General features: G+C 37.2%; 1 protein-coding gene across 10 annotated transcripts in view; it reads right to left on the bottom strand.

Moving 5' to 3' along the window:
• The window catches only part of CASK (calcium/calmodulin dependent serine protein kinase), a 190470-nt gene that overhangs the window by 52191 nt on the left and 118964 nt on the right, over positions 1-19315 (bottom strand). For 7 of the 10 annotated variants that reach the window (XM_015627878.2, XM_015627887.2, XM_015627903.2 and 4 more), the window contains 4 exons: positions 17508-17591; positions 15967-16066; positions 10850-10867; positions 3110-3231 (listed from right to left, as the gene is read on the bottom strand). In XM_015627878.2, the coding sequence (XP_015483364.1) occupies positions 3110-3231; positions 10850-10867; positions 15967-16066; positions 17508-17591 (324 nt within the window). The remainder of the gene's footprint in view (positions 1-3109; positions 3232-10849; positions 10868-15966; positions 16067-17507; positions 17592-19315) is intronic. The other 3 variants (XM_015627895.2, XM_015627944.2, XM_015627963.2) reach the window with 1 other exon arrangement.

Here is a 19315-nt window from a genome sequence, read left to right as displayed (position 1 = left end):
AGTTATCTAAACAAATTGATTAAAAACAATTAATGGGATGATGCCTTCTGTGGCTTTCAGATGTTCCTGTCCTCGTAACACCCAAGTTAATGAAATGCTGAGAAAGAATATTTCTATTTTGTGATCTGAAAAAAACACAACACATGGATCACTTGCACCCTTAACAAAATGATTGTCCTTTCTTTTCTGGCCTTCAGAAAAAGTTATTTCAGAGGCAAAATAAGGTATTTCAGCAGCAGGCGTGATCTACCATCATGTGCTTAATCTAAAAATAAGGATAACTCTTGAGAAATAGTAGGAACACAAGAACCAATTTAACTGTGGAAAATGGCCACAGAAGAGGAACAGCAGTTTAATGCAAAGTGACAGCCACAACTTCCAACAGAACAGAAAATTCCAACTTAGAGTTATATAATGTTTTATAGGTTAATTGGTCTGGTGGCTTTGGTAACCCCAAATACTCTGAGAGGAATAAACAGTTTCCCTGATAGAACTTCATCCAGGTACCACTGGTGATTTTTTTCAGAAGTCTGAGAAGGAAACTGGAATAGCATTGATACAAAACCAGAAACCAATCTCCCACATTCAAGTTACTGCCATGAAAGCTACCCTTTCAAATAATACTGTCTGTAACTTGCTTAAGGCTTTGAAATATGTGTTTCAGGACACTGCATTATTTTGGAATTTTATTTTGTATTTTTCTAATCAAAGTATCTTTTGGAAGATTCTATCATCTCCCTTCCACACAGCATAACAAAAAAAACCAACAACTTTTTGATGGCATTTTGTTCTCATAGATATCTTTATAAAGAGCAATTAAATGCATCCCTTTCTGTTTACAAGAATGTAAATGTATGTGAATGACTGTGATGAAGAATGTGAAAATTGTGTGAGTTCACTGCTAGTTTTTCTTTTTGAAAAGCTACAACAGACCATTACAGCAATAACAGGTTATGAATGAAGTACTAGGAACCAGACTGGTACTGTCAAGGACAGAAAAAAGCAGAAGCATTGCAGAAGCATGAGTTAATGTCTGGCAGACCTGTCATCCAGAAAAACACTGAAACTAAGGCTATGTGTTTTTTTTACCCAAAGCCCAAGAAGTTATATGGTAACATAATAATGGTTAATAAATATCTAAAACCTTTCTGCATGAGTGACACAAGTGTTTTGGTTCTTACTACACTCATGTTATTCTATTCCTCTCCAGATTTTTTATTTATTATTCATATTAACTGATCACCTTTCTATACTACAGCATGCCACATAAAAAGCAATTTAAGCATCTGGGACACAAGCTAGATAAACTTAAATTGGGGAAAAAAAAATCGTATTTTAATGCAAATTGCAAAGATGAGTTGTTGGAGATGCAATTCAGGAAAGTCATGAGCTCCTTGTCCCTTCCCCCTGTGTGCTTCATATATATTTTATCCAATGACTGTTGATGTAAAATGCATAAACAGTTATCAGAGAACAAAGATTAGAGCTGCAGTGTTGTGCCAGAGCAATGCCATCATCACTTATCAGCAAACTCCCCATCTCTGGATCCTCCAGTCCAGGGGCAGCTGCACTGTGGGGAAGCTCTGCCAGCAGCTTTGTGCTCCCACACAGGTCAGCTCAGAACCCAGGAGCAGCTGGGGCCACTGCCAGACTGGATGTGGGCATTGGAATCCCTTGAACTTCAAGAATGCACAGAATTCAAGTGACTGATCAAACTGTAACAAGTGCACAAATCATTCACCACATTTTAAAGGCTCTGGACACCAAAGGACCCGTGGAACTGTTTACATTCAGCTCGTGCTCCTGCAAAGCTGCACAGAGGAAGCAGAGCATTGAAGAGTTTTGCAGAAACTCTCAAGTCTCCACAAACATAATCATCTACCTGCAGACCAGACAGCTGGAGTGACTCCTACTCCTGTGGCTCATTCACTGGGTAAAAACCACACACATCTTGTTAGATTTGTGATATTCACTGAGCTGTTGAGTTTAAGACATTGTATGAAAAGGGTCATCATCCATGTGGTCACACAAGCATTTTGGTTTGATCTAGGAGTGTGTATTTTAAAATTAATCTCATTATTCCTACATGCCATTCTTTATTTTTCACCGCACTGTGTTACCAGAGCATATTTACTCCCAAACAACATTAAAATAAAAGATGCTGCTCACCTACCAGTGGTTACTCAGTCCACAGGACTGCAGTACAACTGGCACAAAGAGAAAGCCTGTTCTAAGGAACACAGAACTGTCAGCACGGGCTCCTCAGTGCCAGCTGCTTTGTGCTACAGATCTGCCACTGCTGTGCCAAGGTGCCTCTGTGCATTTGGTTCCATCTGGAGTTTTTTCTCAATGCAAGGTGTAGACTGCTTTATAGAAAAAGCTGGTCTGAAAAGCAAGTCCTCTGTCTTCAACATTAAGTATCCACATAACCCAGAAAAAAAACCCATCAGGGTAAGTATTTTTTCAGGTACTTTTTTTGACTTTTATTTTAGACCTCAGTGCTGTGCACATACAAAGTCACTGACAGCATGATGTGCTTTTGAATTTGTCGTTCAATGAGAGTTTTGGCACTGCTGCCTTATGGACTTAACAGCCCTCCAGAACCACAGAGCAATACAGATTTTAGATGACTGAGCCTATTACATACTGTGTCCAAGTGTAAAAGAAATGAGCATACCTTGGCCTATCACAAAAAAAAATTCCCACTTGTAAGAATATCCCAAGAACTGGCCTAGGATCAGTACAGTTAATATTAACAATAATAGAATACGGACAGTTATAAAGTTGCAATTTTCTTTATATCTGTTAATAAAAATAAAAACTGAAATCTGACCCTTATTAAAAGATAAAAAAGCTAATCTGATGAATTATTTTAAACCAAACCTTTTAACTCAAACTCTTAATCACTTACTTATTCTAAAATACTATATAGTACAGTCCTAAAAATGTATTTTTGCATAAAGTGCTGGATGATTCTTACATTCTATAACTAAAGAAATTGATTTTGGTACCAAACAAAAGAAAGCAGTATGCTCAGGATAAACCAAAATATTATCCAATGAACAATAGATACAGGAACACATTCAAATTTTTATCACAGAAAACTTACATCTAGTAATGTGTGAAGATGCTGATCCTGGAAAACACTGTGAAGAAAATCTAAGTCTTTTTCACTGCAGTCTGTAAGTGCATGAATTTCTTCCAGGCTGTCCAGCACCTGTGAAACTGCTCCTATGGGGCAACAGGGAAAAAAAAAAAGAATAAAAAAAATCAATAAAGCAATGACTCATGGCAAACTGAACTTTGGAAAAGGAAACTTTAAATTCATCTGGTACAACTAGAACAGGAGACAGGAGTTTAAAAAAGCTGGAGTTTTAACAGGAAAACTCACAGAATATATTTTACACATATCAGAAGGGCTCACAGATAATGTAATTATACATAAGAAATGGCTTAATGGGAGAGAGGTTAAAACCTGGTTTTGTTAAGCTCAGCTTTGTTCTATTTCAGCCTTGCTTCCAACAATATCTTACGAAGTACCTGTCCTCACCATTCCCACCCCAACCTCCATTTCTCTTTTTGAACTGTCGGACAATTTCAAATACATTTTGTAAAATTTTGAGGCATCAGTAAGAATTATTTTGAAATCAAATCCAAAACAACAGTAAAATCAGGAAAAACCAATGCTTTCACAAATATTTTTAAAATCAGTACCAGGATGAAGGAGGGAAGAGGGAGAAACACCTGGACTGCTGAATCCTCTGGGGGACAAAAAAGGCTGTAATGTGTTTTTGTTCTGTTTGTTCTGCTTGCCTGGTTATCTCCTACCCGGCTATTACACTTGCTGCTTTTTCACCAGGGCATTGTTTTGGGTCATAGGATGATGGGGATGATTTTTATATGGCATGGGGCTGAGAGAGAAGTGAGAGTTATGGAGACAGACAGGAGAAATGGGAGGCACTGTGGAAGGTGCAAGTCCATGAGGAAACGCTGAAGTCTCAGCACCAGAGGACAAAAACAACACAAATCCACCAAGTAAACCAGCCCATTGTGGTTCTGTGTGAAACAACTTGCTTAAAAATCACAGTGTCAGTGCTGGCTTTCACCTCAGAATGACAACTTTGGCTTATCTCAACACCCACTGACCATGTCTTCACTTCTTCCACTGTGCCAAAAGCATCTGGGAAGAAGGCAGCACATCCAGTGAGAGTCTGCAACAATGCTGGTAGTCTGGAAGTGAACCACTGAATGCTTTTTCATAAGTAAATTGTTAATTCTGGACATGGGATTCTACACATTCTCTATTTCACCAATTTCTCATCAATATGTTTATTCTGTTTACTTATTGTTTACCTTTGTCTTTTTGACAGGATAGCTAACATCTAAAAAATTGCTGCATTCCTTGAAATTCTATCTTCTATTGCATTAACAATTCTTACCAGCCCTCCTTAACTCAAAGCATTTTGTACTGCATTTTCAGAATGTAATACAAAAAAAAATACACCAGACTGGCTCTTAACCACACAGGGAAAGAAGTTAACTTATTTCTCTGAAAATCTTGAAAAACTGGATTAAGCATTACAAAATACACAAAAACTACTATACAAGGCTTGCAACCTCATGGCTTAAGAGGAGAAATAAATTACAAATCTAGAAACTCTTGCATCTCATTTAGTACAAACCTCAGCCTAGGATTCTCCTCACAGTTCTGTGTACAACAAGGCTTGAGAACCACAATATCCCCTTCACTCACATGTCTCAGGAGCACTAAAACTTCTTAGTTCTCTCCCATCAAGTGTGTCAGACTACTTATACCTACTTGATGTACTAATTTATGTTCTTTTAAAAACCTGTGGCTGCCAGCAAATAAAACAAATGGTTTGACTTTTAGTAGTTGTGGTGCATGAGGTCAGGTGCACTGAAAAAGAGAAAAATTTGCTTCCTCTTTGATAATGAACAAGGTTGCTCAGCTGAAAGGAACCATTCAGAACCCTCTGAGACCCAGCAGGAAAGCTGATAAAATATAAAATATAAGGATTGGGGATGTGCTGGTAAGAGGATGGAGAGATCACAGCTAAGCCTCAGAGGCAAGGAAAACAAACTACCCAGGGACTCTGAAAAGGACTGCACTGTTGCCTTTACATCTTCAGCACATCAGTTAAAGGTGGATGGACCTAGAGATCTCCAAGCCTGAAGGAAATTGCTTGACTTTCCAGAATGCAATTGGTAGAAGAAAATTTGTTAAAATTCCCTTTTATTTCTGCTCTTTTCATGCTGAGTTTGAATTATTTTATTTTCAGGGAAAGTTTCTTTTTCTGGGTTCAAAGCCCTTTCTGTGTACTTGGAGTATTTAAGAAAAACTCCAGAGAAGATTCACTTCAGAGGCCTGGGTATCTTTAGAGTCTCTAATAATGCTCAGTGTTGCCCAAAATCACCAAAACCTGAGCCAAATCTGGAAGCAGTAAGAAGTGTGTTCAAAGTTGCCTGCAGTGCTGTTATTGTGAACCACCAATTTCTCTGGACCATCACATTTTTTATTTGACAAACTTTTTTTTTTGTGGAATGCTTTGCTGGCCTTGAAATGGAAATGAAAGTTGTGGTTTTTCAATATTTGCATCTCAGTAACCTCTTCAATATTTGGGAATTCAAAAAAAATTAGGGATTGATCATTAGGTCTTTTTTTCTCCTGCTCATTGGTCACATTGAATAGAAGGCTGTAAAATGAAGTTTCCAAGAATGTCCTTAAGAAATTTGAGGGGACTTTCTGACAGAGACTTTGTTAATCTCCCAAGTGACAACTTTACCTTATGCTTTTTTTTAAAACTATAATCTTATGCTTCACCTACTGCCATGCCCCTCACTCATTTACAAATATTGTGCACCTGCATGAGAAAATGGCATAGCAGCAATATACTGACAGTATGTTAGTGCTTAAAAAAAGTGACAGAACAATTTTAGAGGCATTTCTGTGAACACCTAAACTCTCTTTGTTACAGACATCTATTAAAAAAAACCTGAAAGTTCATTTTGGAAGAGTTTTAAATTCAAATAAAAGATACGACATAAAATAAAATTAACCAACCTTTACAGAAAACCTGTTTCTAAAAAGATTCATATTCAAGCTAAATTTCTAACCTTTGGGGAAAGTGTAAAGGCACTCAATATTTATAATTAAAGCTTATATTCTCTTGAAATAGGATTTAACTTTTTCAACATTGCAAGTGCACCCATTTTAGCCTCAGCAGATTAAAAAGGAAGGACTTAAGTGAATTATGACAATCATATAAGCTAAAATCTCAGAGTTCTCATGGTCTGCAGCAGTGTCATGGGACAAGCAGCTACAGACAGAATCTAGAAACAGGCAAATTAAAATGATGCAGAAGTATTAGTAATGCAGGAAAAATCAGGAAGTTGACTAACTTGACTGGCTGTGTTTGTTTTTTAAGACTCCATAAAGTAAACTTTGTTAAAAAATGCTGCTCACTGTCCCAGAACTTTCAAGTAGCCCCAACTTTTGGGTGAAATGAATCTCAGCCTGCACCTTAAGTTACTATAAAAACAGATCCAATTGCACAGGAAAGGCTGCAATTCCAGTGATATAAATAGAAGACTCTGCAGAAACAGTAACAAAATCCACACCAAACATGGTTCTGTGAGAAGACTCTGGATCCTCCTGTAAATGCACAGTAAATGACCTCAGTGTCCAAAGGAGCAGTGACACTCTGGGCCATGCACACAGCCATGTCTTTCTTGTATTCCCATATGAATACCTAAGAAAGGATGGCTGCAGCCATTCAGAGTTTCCTGGGGACTGCCAGTTCTGAAAAGCTGAAAACTATGGACTGTCACATATAAAAAAGAAGTAAACCACATTAGAATGCTTATGACAGTCTCCTGCAGTCAGTATTAATATATAAAATGCTTTTGTAGTTAGTGGAATGACTTCTCAAGGATGATACCGAATTACTTCAGAGAAGACAGAGATGAACTGAGCGGTTTTCTGCCTACTGAGGCAGATCTATTATTTATCAGAGACATGTATTTGCTTTATGAGGAAGAAACTTGGGATTTTCTCTTTATGCACTGCATAGTCAAAGTTACCACAGGTATTTTGTGCAGGTTCTGTTACCTCATTTTTGGAGCTGGCCAGTCAGAAATAGTTTTCTCTTACAGCAGAATTCTGTCTCTAGAGTCTCTGTAGTTCTCATACAGTGCACCTGAAGTTGCTATGGACATTGGCTCATCAGGTTGGAAGAAGGCAAAGTTGGTAAAATGGGTTGTTACTACAACATCCAGCTATTCTAGTCTGGAACAGGTGGTTTGACTAGAGAAACTGAAATTTAAATGTAGGGAGAAGTTGTTTACTTCTCCCCAGAACAGAATAGAATTTTAAATACTATTCCAAGAATTACCTACATATTCTTCAGTAGTCATGTGTCCCCCAGTGCAAAACATCCCAAAAATTTGCTTTTCTGAGGCTTCTCAGCACACCAGGCAGGTGTTATGTTATATCTCTGTTATGTAACAGGCAGTAAATAGAATTAGGAACCTCTTTTCATGTGACAGGTGATCTGCAGCAGCATACGACTGAATAACGTGTTTAGGTAAAGAGACTCAGATATTGCTACAAATTATTTCCTGACTGCAAACACATTCTGACAGAGGGCAAAATAACTCTCTGATTTATTTTTTAACACAGAAGATTAAAAATGCCCATTTAATTCTTGGGTCAGTCATAAACCCGCTTCTGAATACTGAAAACCCAAAACTCAGGAAGTCTGATGTTGTTTAAACACAAAACTAAAAACCCGTGACCTTTTTGCTAGACTCCTGCAATTACTTGCCAGGAAATAACTCTGCAGAAGAACTTATAATAACCACTATAATAATAGCATGTTTTTATTAAAGAGACATTGACAAAATCTAAATCTCTTAGATGTGTAGAACCACATAAAATTAAGTTCATGACACCAGCCACTCATTTTAATCCTTTTCATTCTTAAAAACTGCATTTTTTTTATTGGCCTTTCAACTATTTTTGTGTAAATAGGTAAGTAATTGTGTCTTGAAGATTTTACAGTGGTATTTAAATGACTAAGCAAGGCTTTGCTGTCATTTGCAATTTCTCTATATATCACAGCGCAGTCCCTATGCCAGCAATGTACAATAAACAGAATCTGATTTTTCTCAGCCTCATCTCTTGGCTGCCTTCTCATGGGCAGCTGCTGTAAATGAAATTAAAAAAACAATCCTGGCTCTTAAAGCACCGGTGTTTCAGAAGGCAGGATTTACATTTTACTTTGTTTGTGAAGAGGTCTGAGGGTAGTACATCCAGCAAGGAAAGATGAAGAATCACAAAAAATTGTAAAATTTTTGCGAGATCAAATATTAGAATCACAAAATGAAGTCACAGGATACAATCCCATGAAAAAAACAAGCATGAGTATTATTATAAAGTGCAGACCTTTCCACTACTTCAACTGATGTAACTTCTCAGATTTAGAGAAAGCCAGCTGAGCATCAGCTGCTCTTCATCACTTGAAACAACATCTGCAAAAATCACTGGAGTTGAGATGCCTCTGACCTCACACAATAATTTGTTACTCTTTGCTGTTCACTGTATTCCAGAGCAACTGACTCTGCAGGAACAGATGACAGCCAAAGCAGGTGTATATATATAACTGTAATAGTTTAAAATAAGGTGGAAGATGCATGTTTCACATATGCACAGCAGTGTAATTAAAATGTAAGTCAAGTAAATGTTCTTTCCTGCTCAAATTTGAGATATGTAGCATTTCATGACTTCTTCCTTCTTGGACTGAAAACAAACAGTGAAGTTTAGACACCCTACAAATTTACAAATAAGCTCCTACATACACACAGTTCTGTGAATGCTACTGGGAAGCAAATAAGGCAGTGATAATATAAATAGAACTACATACAATCACTATACATATATAAAACAATCAGGAAAAGTATAGTTAGAGAACTAAAAAGATGGGGGTTTATGGAGATGATGGTAAAAATTCAGAAAGAAGACAGCTGGTGCAATGTAAGGGTATTGTAATTTACAACGACATTAAAGAAGGTAAAAACATCTAAGGAATACAAGAAAGGAGAGAAAGACATGTACAAATCAGAAAAGGAACTAAATTAAATAGGTGCAGAAAAAAAACAGGGAGAAAGAGACTAACCAAAGGAAAAAAAATAATGGAAAAAAGACAAGAAAAGAAGAGATTAAGTTTCCCAAAGAGCAGAAGGAATGTAGAGGAGAGACCACATATGGAAAACAGAAAAGGACAGGGGGGAAGGGGAAGTGGTGGGGGAGGAGAACAAAGAGGGCAGTGAGCAACTGATGCTTAATTTTGAAGAGAGACTTCCTTTTGTCCCAAACACACAGGGGCACTGAGTCTAGGCTCCAGCTTTCTCATGTCTGCACACCTGGCACCTTCACACACTTTGTAAACTCTTTTTCCCAGCTACCCTCACTGTAAAACCAACCACAGATATGACAGAAGCCAGTCTAGCGTGGTGGTAAAGAAATATGCTCGAGTGTTGTTTTTTAGACCAGATCTGTAGCTTACATGTAAGTGCACTCACATGCAACTAAACAAATAAATATTTTAATAGATGAAAGCCCTTCACTATCCCTTCCTTAGATCCTTTCTTCCTCATTGCAAAATTGTCTAAAATCCCCCTCCTGACCAGCATGATGGCAACATACTCTTATAGTCAGTTTGCAGAAGTCTCCATGCACAAAGAAAAACCCAAAAATCATGACACAGGCTGGATATGAGGGTTTTTTTTTTCCCCTTAAAACTGTTTAAAAAAAATACTATCACAAAACTTTTATATCAAAATCCTCAGAACTTTCACTCTCATGTTACTGGACAGGCATTCTGAGATGGAGAAATAGGAAGACAAGGAACAACTTCCCCCACAACCTGTAAAATCAAAAGCAACAACCACAGAATCCATGACTGTTCAGAAGTGGAGACATGGACACATTCTTCCTGACATGTCCTGATCTAGGACAGAAGTAGAGCTGTTAACCTACAAGTCTTAAAATGCTGCAGGAAACCCCCACTTTTTAAAGTTTGTTTTTGGAGATGCTGAATTGTTTTTGAAATGGTTGTGGTTTGTATCAAAGGGTCTAAAATTTCACACCTCTGCTGCTAGTACAGTCTGAAGGTTTTAGAAGTGCTTGTGCTCCCAGCCTCTCACAAAGTGAGCAGCTACCTTGCAGCAGAACCTCCTCCCTACACACCAACAACATTCCTTCACTGAGGAGACACATATTGGATAGTTATTGAAATCAGGTGTATGCATACCCACAGTGCATATGCATAGATCAGGTATCACATCAACACAGAAGGATCAAGGAACTTCATGCAAGCATAGAGCAAGAATATAATATTTGACTAATATTACAGTATATGTTTGGTGGTAGGAAGTAAAAAAAAAAAAGCATTAGTCCATGAAAACAATTTCAGAATGAGAATGCAAAACAAAAATATTGTATGCTTTATTTATTCAATGAAAATTAAATTTTAGTTCAGTTGTTTTGCAAATATTAAATATTGGGAAAAAACCCCAAAATTTAGGTAATTTTAATACTGCCTCTAAATTAGAATCTTCAGTATTCCCTGGAAATCACCCTTCTACTTATACTGTTGATTATGTATTATACTGCAGACAGATTTAGTCAATACCATATAATTTTATTTGAACAGGCAGTATTAAAACTGAAAAGAGCAAAGAGAAGCAAAAGAAAGCAGATTTTTGAACATGCAAAGACACACACCATAGCTGACTGATATGCCTTAAAGGAAAACAAAGGGATACCTACTTTCTGCTGCTAGAAGTCCTAGAAGGAAGGCAGCGTTTGGACAAACAACAAACAGTATGAAGATTTCAGAACAAGCGATTTATAAAGCTGCAACCTAGCAGACTAATTTAGCCACAAAATACTCCCAAAGTGACAAGGATCCCCCCAGTTTTTAATATGGTTTTTCTATGTGTGAAGCAAATGGCACTGGCAGACTGGGATGGCAGGAAAACAAACACTTGGCATTGGGAAGGCAGCACATGGATGCAGTGTTAGAGATCTATTAATACCAGACTTTTCCCAACATTGATTAAACTATTTAAAAAAACTCATGAAAAAAGAGTGATTTTCAGAAAAAAATACTGTAAAAGGTGAAATAATAAAATAATTCAACATATTGAAAATGATGCATAGCATCATATTAATATACCTAGTAAGCAAAATTTAGCAATTTTACATTGAAATCAAAAGTTTCAGTGAAAAACGTTATGCAAACCATTTAGAAATACAACCACTTAATTATTGCTTTCAATTAACAGTGTGTTTATGCCCTTTTTTTTATTTAAACATATCAGAGCAAAGAATCAATAGCTGAAAAATCATAAAGTTAATAATTAAATATTGGAAACACACAAACTCATGATCTCAAAACTGACAGCTGTACTTGTAATACTAACAAAGGAATTAACAATAATTATAAAGTGAATGTACTTTTTTCCCCACAAGCATTCATATATTAAAATATTACACAATACCCTTTACAAATATTTACAAAATCAGTGATAATTTTTGAATAACAAAAATGTTTTTTTTTCTTACTTATGTTGATGAAATTGATTTGTTTTAAGATACGGGCTTGTATTGACAATATTTCAGGAATTCAAACTAACCATTCTAACCAGTTCAACTACTTCCATGCATGTTGGAAACAGCGAGCTTACAACTTGTCCCTATCTATGCTGTTTGACCTTACTCTGAAAGACTAAAAGATTTAGCTTCATTCCCATTAGTATTATCATTGAATTTGAAAATAAAGATCTCATGCTGTTAAAAACTTCTCATTTGACACAACAACACAGAGCCTGACAAAATAGAACAGGATGAAAATTTCAATTTGCACACAAATCAATCCTGAGACAAAATACCAAAAAGCATTTGTGAAAATGCTGTGTGTGGAATCTGTGCCTTGCAGTTGGAGAAAACGAGGCAGAAGCACTGAAGGAGCCTCAGCGTGGCTGCTTTGTGTGCAGTGCAAAACTCTGCTTCTACTTTCATCTGCTTCCAGAGCGACCACAGAGCTCAGCACTCACACGAATGCAGGAAGTACTGCAGCAGTGCCACTGCTTAGCACAGGTGCAGGAGCACATTTGGCCACTCAGGCTCCTCTTTTGCTCTGAGGTTACCCCAAAACACAGCTCAAGGATCCCTTACAGGAATCCAGCAGCAAAAAGCTGCTCTGAAACCTCTTAGTCACAGTTCAGAAATGGGTGCCACAGACCAAGCAATTCCAGCAGACATTAGAGAGTAACATCCTTTAACCAAAAGGTAAGGTTTGCTTTAGTTAAAAGTTAGGCAGTTTTCCAAACTCTATGGACTATCAACTGGCTTAACTCCAGCTTTGACTCGGATGTGAAAATGTGGCTACAAAAAGCTTTTGAAACTATAAAGTTGCAAAAAACCTCTTCAATTTATCAGTTTTTCTAACTGTTGGCCTGAAAATGTAACCATTTTGAATCTACTTAACACTACATATGAAACAGTCCTCAATTCAGCTTCTCAAGTCAAACCTCAAGAAGCAAAAGGAGGAAAAATTAAAAGCTTTACAGTGGTGATGTTCATTTCCCAGCCTGAGGCACTGTTATGAAAACACTTGAAAACTGTATGTCTGTACACTCTGCTGGGGGACAAGTGGCCAGCATATGACAGAAGGAGAGGAAATCCTGTCTGGAGCTGATGAACAATCAGGAGGTAGGAGGGCCAGGCCCTGGGCAGGAAAGGGGAGGGAGGCAGGTGGGGAAGGCCAGCAGAAAGCAAACACTTTGAATTTCCCTGGCACTTTATGTATTTCATGGTCCACTTTCCTGGGCCACTTTTTCTCCTGTGACAGATTTAGCCTTCAGGCCTGCTGATTGCTAACTTCTAATTTATGTTTGTTTCAGCATATTAAAACTATCCAAAACATTTGTTGCCTTGGGGAATACAAATTTTACAATGCCCTGAAGACAGGCAACCTGAAAATCAAATGTTTTACATTCTAGAGAAGACCATTTGCAGAAAGCTTGTCAGCTGAGCTGCTTGGTGGCTTTACTGGGGAAGTTACTGAACACTGACTGTCAGCAATAAAGCAGCACTGTAGTCTGAAAGTATTTTAAAAGGTTTTATCACACTCAAAATTCAGTAAGACTGGTTTCTGCCATGTTTACCCACAGGATGATAGCAGGATTAATTCAAGTTCTTCAGAGGATGGTTGCTGACAAAAGAGGAAACAGACTACCCAGTGGTCAGCAAGTGGCTGGAACCAAGAGTTGTTAACACCGTACAAAGGAAAGGAAGATGTGTACAGAAAAAAACCTGGTTGACCTTAAACAAAATTTCTCTGCTCATTCCCATCTAATTTAGCTATGCAATTTGCAGACTATCACTGGAAAAGAATATCTTTTGTCATTCTGCATCTACAAAAGTCATCTGACTTGCTGCCTTCAGTGCCTTCCTATCCCAGGATAATACTCTAGTAGCTCAGGAAGATGCTCCAGGTTTCCAGCAACACCAGGTTCCCAAACTGAACTTTGAGGAAGAACACCTCTAAATTGAGGAAAAAGAGAGAACTGAAATTTACTGTTTCTGTGTTTGGAAAGCCATGGAAGACAGGAAATGCAATTTAAATAACCTCACAGAAATCTATTATTTTTGTATATTTATCTCTGTAGGAGTTCTGTGTTTGCCTGTTTTTGACAAACCATTTAATTACAATGAAAAGCCTCATGAAATTTTATGGGAGGAATAATTGGCAACCACATCTAAAATATTAAATGCTCTTCATTAAGAGTTTATGACCTGGAATAACATTATGAGATATTAGGAAGGAAACTTAAATAACCTTAAGATAATCAAGTTTCTGCAATTCTTGAGTTTTATGTTTAATTTCTCCAAACTAGTTTGGTTTAGCATCATCACAAGAACATCCTACAAGCTAGAAATATTTGAAAATATTATTAATGTACTTCTGAAGAGGAAACAAAATAAGATTTCCGTATCTAGGAATTTAAGAAGCTGAAAGAGTTGTAGAGTCTTTTCTTGCAAGGCTCAGTGTTCAGTATTAAATATTTTATCAGCTGAAGTAGTGGGTCAGAGAAACATAATGAAAACGACCCACTTAGCATAGTTTCCTGATCACTGTGATCCCCCATCAGAGTCTGATCAACAATGTCAGGTTAGAGAATAACTTTGCTCTCCTGAGAATTCAAAGCTTTTGTTTCATTTATTTCAGAGATTAACACAAGCCAACAATGGATCCAGCAGAGATATTCTGTACAATTTACATGTGCACTGGGTTTGAGTATTCTCTGAGCAGAAAAAAATAGAACTTGGAACTTTCCTGTATAGTGATATCTGCAATTACATCACTCTGAGGAAGACACATGTCCTGTTGATGTGAGACTGAAACTGGAAAGCAGAACTGCTGTTTCCAGATTAGGAAAGTTGCCACTGCCAGTCATGCTGGTGGCCATTCACCACTGAAATGGGGGAAGTCGATGGAAACAAAAATTAAGGCACTGCAAGGAGTTCTAGGTGAAGTAAAACTGACTTTTTCTTTAGAAGAATAGGTGGATCCTGAACTGCAAGTACAAGTATCCAAAAGCTGTCTGGCTGAACTTAAGCCATGAGGCTTTGATTTATTTGCAATAAATTGGCAATTTGCAATAAATGATCTGAGATTCTCATTAATTTCTAAGGGAATCATGAACAGTGTTCATGTCTAAGGATGAGGCTAACTTTTAACTTTTTTAGTACTAGAACTTGGATTCCAAGAAATGAAATTGGAGAATTTCAACCAAGAAAAGTTACCCTCATTCTTATGGGACATATAATTCTTATATTAATGACATTGAAATAATTTCTATTAATTACATGCTTATATGAAATAGAAGGAAAGAAATAATTAATATATGCAGTACATATTTTTATCACCTATAAAAATATTGGGACAGAGAATTATCACACAGGAAATCAACACATACAATTTAGTTCCTGAAATGTCTTCTAGAAAAGTCAGTATACAGCTAAAGTATTCTGCCAATACTCCTAAGCTGTTTAGAAAAATTAAAGACAGTCCTTTTTGTCTTAGGTTTTCTTAAAGGCTCATTTAAATTGATCCTAAATCCTAATTTTAGATCAGACAGACCAACCCAGGCTTTTGCACTGCAAATATTTTGAGCAATGCTATGTCAAAATTAAGATACATAATTAAGACAGGGCTGTGTTAGTTTAGAGACTGACAGGTTATTCAAATTTCTGAATATGGGCTATGGACAAAAGGACTCCTTGAGTAAGGTCACTGTCCCATCCAAGGCCTAGGTCACAGCACAAGTATTATCTTCCCCTTTGAGGTATGCTGGGAGGTCCCTGAGTACATGTATTATCTCTCTCTTAAAATTTGGGGGTCAGAAATACTGTCCAGTGTGCTTTAAACAGGACACATCTTAATAACATTGTTCTCTAAAACAGGTCAGGAGACTTTGGTACTTAAGGGCCTCTTTTTATAAATAACTATTACTAAGGTATTAGAGGTTTGTTCCTGCCTAAGAATTCAAGACAAAATTTCAGTAAGCTTTTATACTCAATTAATATAAAGAGGTATGTGAGATCATAACATTATTTGTAAATAAATGCACATACATGAAAAAAATAAAAATAAAAAAATCAGAATTTCTGTAGAAGCTTAAAACTGTGGCAAGATTTTCTCTTCATTTTTGCCAGTTGTGAATGCCACTGTGACTGAAAATTATTTATCCTTTCACATGTAAATGTTAACTTAACAGTCAATTTTTGGAATCTCAGTAAATTAGTAAACATGTGGTACTCTGGTCAGTAAAGACTTAAGACATGCTGGCTGCAGGGAATAGACTTTGTTAAAATACCTGAGGAGGTGGGGTCTTCAGAGAAGTCTGGCAGCTCTTCAGGGGGGTCACCATAGAAGGAGTTGAATTTGTGGCTTGACACAGCTGCTAGTACTGCCCCCTGAATAAAAACACCCACACAGTCTCAATTACACAAAGAAGGATAATTAAACATTTCCAGACACCTTGGATCACTCAATCTCCTGAGGTCTCTTGTGTGTTGACCTTTTCAGTGAAGAGCAAATAACTTTTCCAGTCTTCAGCTCTGCCTCCCTTTTATCAGTGACCATATCTCACAGAAGAGCTGGGCATACACTAATAAACAATAAAAATATTCTTTGCAAGGGGATTCATCAGAACAGTTGTTTATGTGAATGCATTTTGAAATAATAACTGTGAGGCATAAATTCACATTGTAGTACAATGTAAACAAAATAACTAACCTCTATCTTTTCCTCTTACTTAGACTGAGTGAATTAGCAGGAATAAAAATTCACTCTTTAAAGCAAAACACTTCGTTTTTATTTTAGGAATTGTCATAACTTGACACTGACAGCACTAGAATACTTTGACACCCATAATGCATCAATATAAAAATAACAGAGTTACACAGACAGTTGCAGAGTCCCAGAATGAGTGTTACAGAGAATTTATGAACCTAGAAAAATGGTTACCCGCTCTGACATATACATAATTATTCAAGTAAATTGCCCTTTAATCACTGAGGTTTTAATGCCTCACAGTTATGGAAACATGGACAAATTTAATGAAGCATACTGCAGAACAGTGCTTTGGATAAAATGGCATAAAAAAAAAATTTAAAAAAAAGGTATAAAAGTTCAGGAAAGTAAATATAGTGGCCTCCCCAGGAAGAAATCTGGGAAATAACTGAAATTGCATCTAGAACAGGAATCAAAATGTACTAGATAGCATTTTTAATGGAAGTATTACCTAGACATACAAACCACCTAAGAAAAAGAGCTGTTCATGAATTGTGACAACTGTGCATCCTCATCATCAGCTACATGAAACTTTTGTAAAGCAGCAGCTCAGTGTGAATACCTGATTCTGAGTTTTATTACAAATTGTAAAACAGCCCATGAACTGTAATGCTCCATGTTTGTGTCATAATTTTGTGAACCTTTCAGTGAATACAGAAATGTTTATGTTAAAGACTCCATGACATTAAAAATTACTGTTCCTTTTATAATAAAAATGTAACACAATAATAACAGAAGTGATTGCACGATTCTCTCCAGTAATTCATATTACACAGAATTACTGAATTGACTGAAGATGGAGACCTCATATACACCTTGGTTGTTACCAGACAATTTGCACTGAAATTTGAAAACCATGCACTAAGAAAGAAAGAAAGAAGGAAGGACAAACAGCCTTTCTAAGACATCATTTCAATAAACATCTGTGAAGGCCTGTTGCAACTTCTTGTTTTACTGCCAACTTCAAAGCATGGATTTCTCTTAGCACTTTTTAAATGAATCAGGTATCACACAAAATTAGAGCTGTGTAATTATACTGTTTTAACACTACATTCAGTTTACCTTTAGTTTTCGTCTTGCATTGAATTTTCTCAATTGTTCTACTGTTTCTGGAAGATGAATCTTGTATGCATAGCGATCTCTCTCCTTGAAAAACCCCACAAAAAAACCAAAAAAACATTAAATACAAGCTTTTAGTATCCTCTTGACACTAAGAAACCAGACTAGAAAAGTACCAGCTCATAAATATCCTAAGGAGAATGAGGACTTTTTTGCAACTTAAGGAAAACTTCAAGAACTTAAGAGGGATTCAAGTACTTTGACAGGACTCTTGGGCCAAAGATGTTTTCTTTTTGCAGTTGTTTCCCACCTTGCAGTAAAACCCCAGTCCTTTGTTTTACTGTTGTGCTGTCAGTCTGTGTCAAGCACTGAACTTTGAAGCTGGCAAGCAGAAAGTTTCTGCTTTTTGGAATTCACAAACCTCAGTGAAGCAACATGTTCAAGCACTCTTTTACAGGGTTCTGGATACTTCAGGTAAGTTTGGGAGGTGGGATACACGTCCAGCAGGGCAGGAAGAGATAACCCAATGCCAGCCAGAGGATGGTACAGGAAGAATTCTCCATTGCAGGTGCAGATGAAGAATTTGCCAATGAACAATTGCGGTGACAGAAGGGACAAAACTTGCAGCAGCCAACTAATTTCTCCCCCTGAAGCTACATAAAATCATTAATTTAATGTGTTTATCACATGCTTCTCCTGAATCAGAGTGAAATCACAGCAGTATCTCTATGGCACTAAAGAGGTCTGTGCCTCATGCTGCATTTGCTCCTGTCTATAAATGGTTTAGAAAGTTCTGAGTCAGCAGAGAAGGCAGTTTATTGTAGGCAAAACTGAGAGGACTGACTGGTAGAATGCCTGTCCTGAGCTTGCAAATAAAGTTGTCATACACAAATCCATGTGACTTCCAACCAGTAACAACTTGATCAGAAAGAGACCACAGATGCCAAAAGTGCAAAGCTGCACAGGCTGCTTTTTTCATCTGATTACATGCACATTACAGAATTGTCTTTTTTAACAAACCTAATTAGCTCAGTTGCTCAAAAAACAAAAATTACAGGTTTTCTACCAAAATGACCCTCAACCAAACTCTAGGTTTGGCATCTCAACGTGGATATGCTCCCAAAGTGAAGAAAAACTCCAGTTACCAGCAGATAAAAGCAGATCACCTGTGTTTGTATGATATTCTGGGATTCCAAAATAATGGTGTTCATTTCCATACTCTTTGATATTTGATACACTATGTATGACCCAGATGAACAGGCAGAACTTGGCCTCTTTTTGAGTGGAATGGCTTGAACCTGCAGTTTCCCAGCACCCAGAAGAGCTGCCTTAACCACTGTCATTTCTGAGAGGTGGACACTCCTGACCCTGACCTCCTCTTGTAAGTTAGACCATTCTGCAGCTTGGAATACAAGAGTCAGAGGCAGACAGAGAGCAGAGAAGTGGAAGAACAATTCCATTCACTGGTGGTTACACCATTAACTTAGAGATAGAAGACTATATGATCCTGTTCTTCCCATGTTCTTTCTTTGTGGGTTTCTCTTTGTCTCATGTAGAGCATAAACAGAGTCCAGCTGCAGACACCAGATTAGCCCCCTTTCAAATTAAGTGCCCTGTTTAAGCTGATGATATTATGACTCTTTCTACCCTGGACACCCACTATAGAAAAGAAGCAAAGGATTACTAAGAAAATAGTTAATTCATCACCTTCTGCCAAACAAAATACAATGCTCTGAACCACTATTTTTCACTTTTTAGCTTTGCAGAACAACCCATCATTCTCCAACCCCAACATTCAGCACAGACTAGTG

This window comes from Parus major, chromosome 1, assembly GCF_001522545.3.
Source record: "Parus major isolate Abel chromosome 1, Parus_major1.1, whole genome shotgun sequence".
Taxonomy (NCBI): domain Eukaryota; kingdom Metazoa; phylum Chordata; class Aves; order Passeriformes; family Paridae; genus Parus; species Parus major.
The sequence above is the reverse complement of the archived record's forward strand: the minus strand, read 5'-3'. Positions and strand labels throughout refer to the sequence as shown.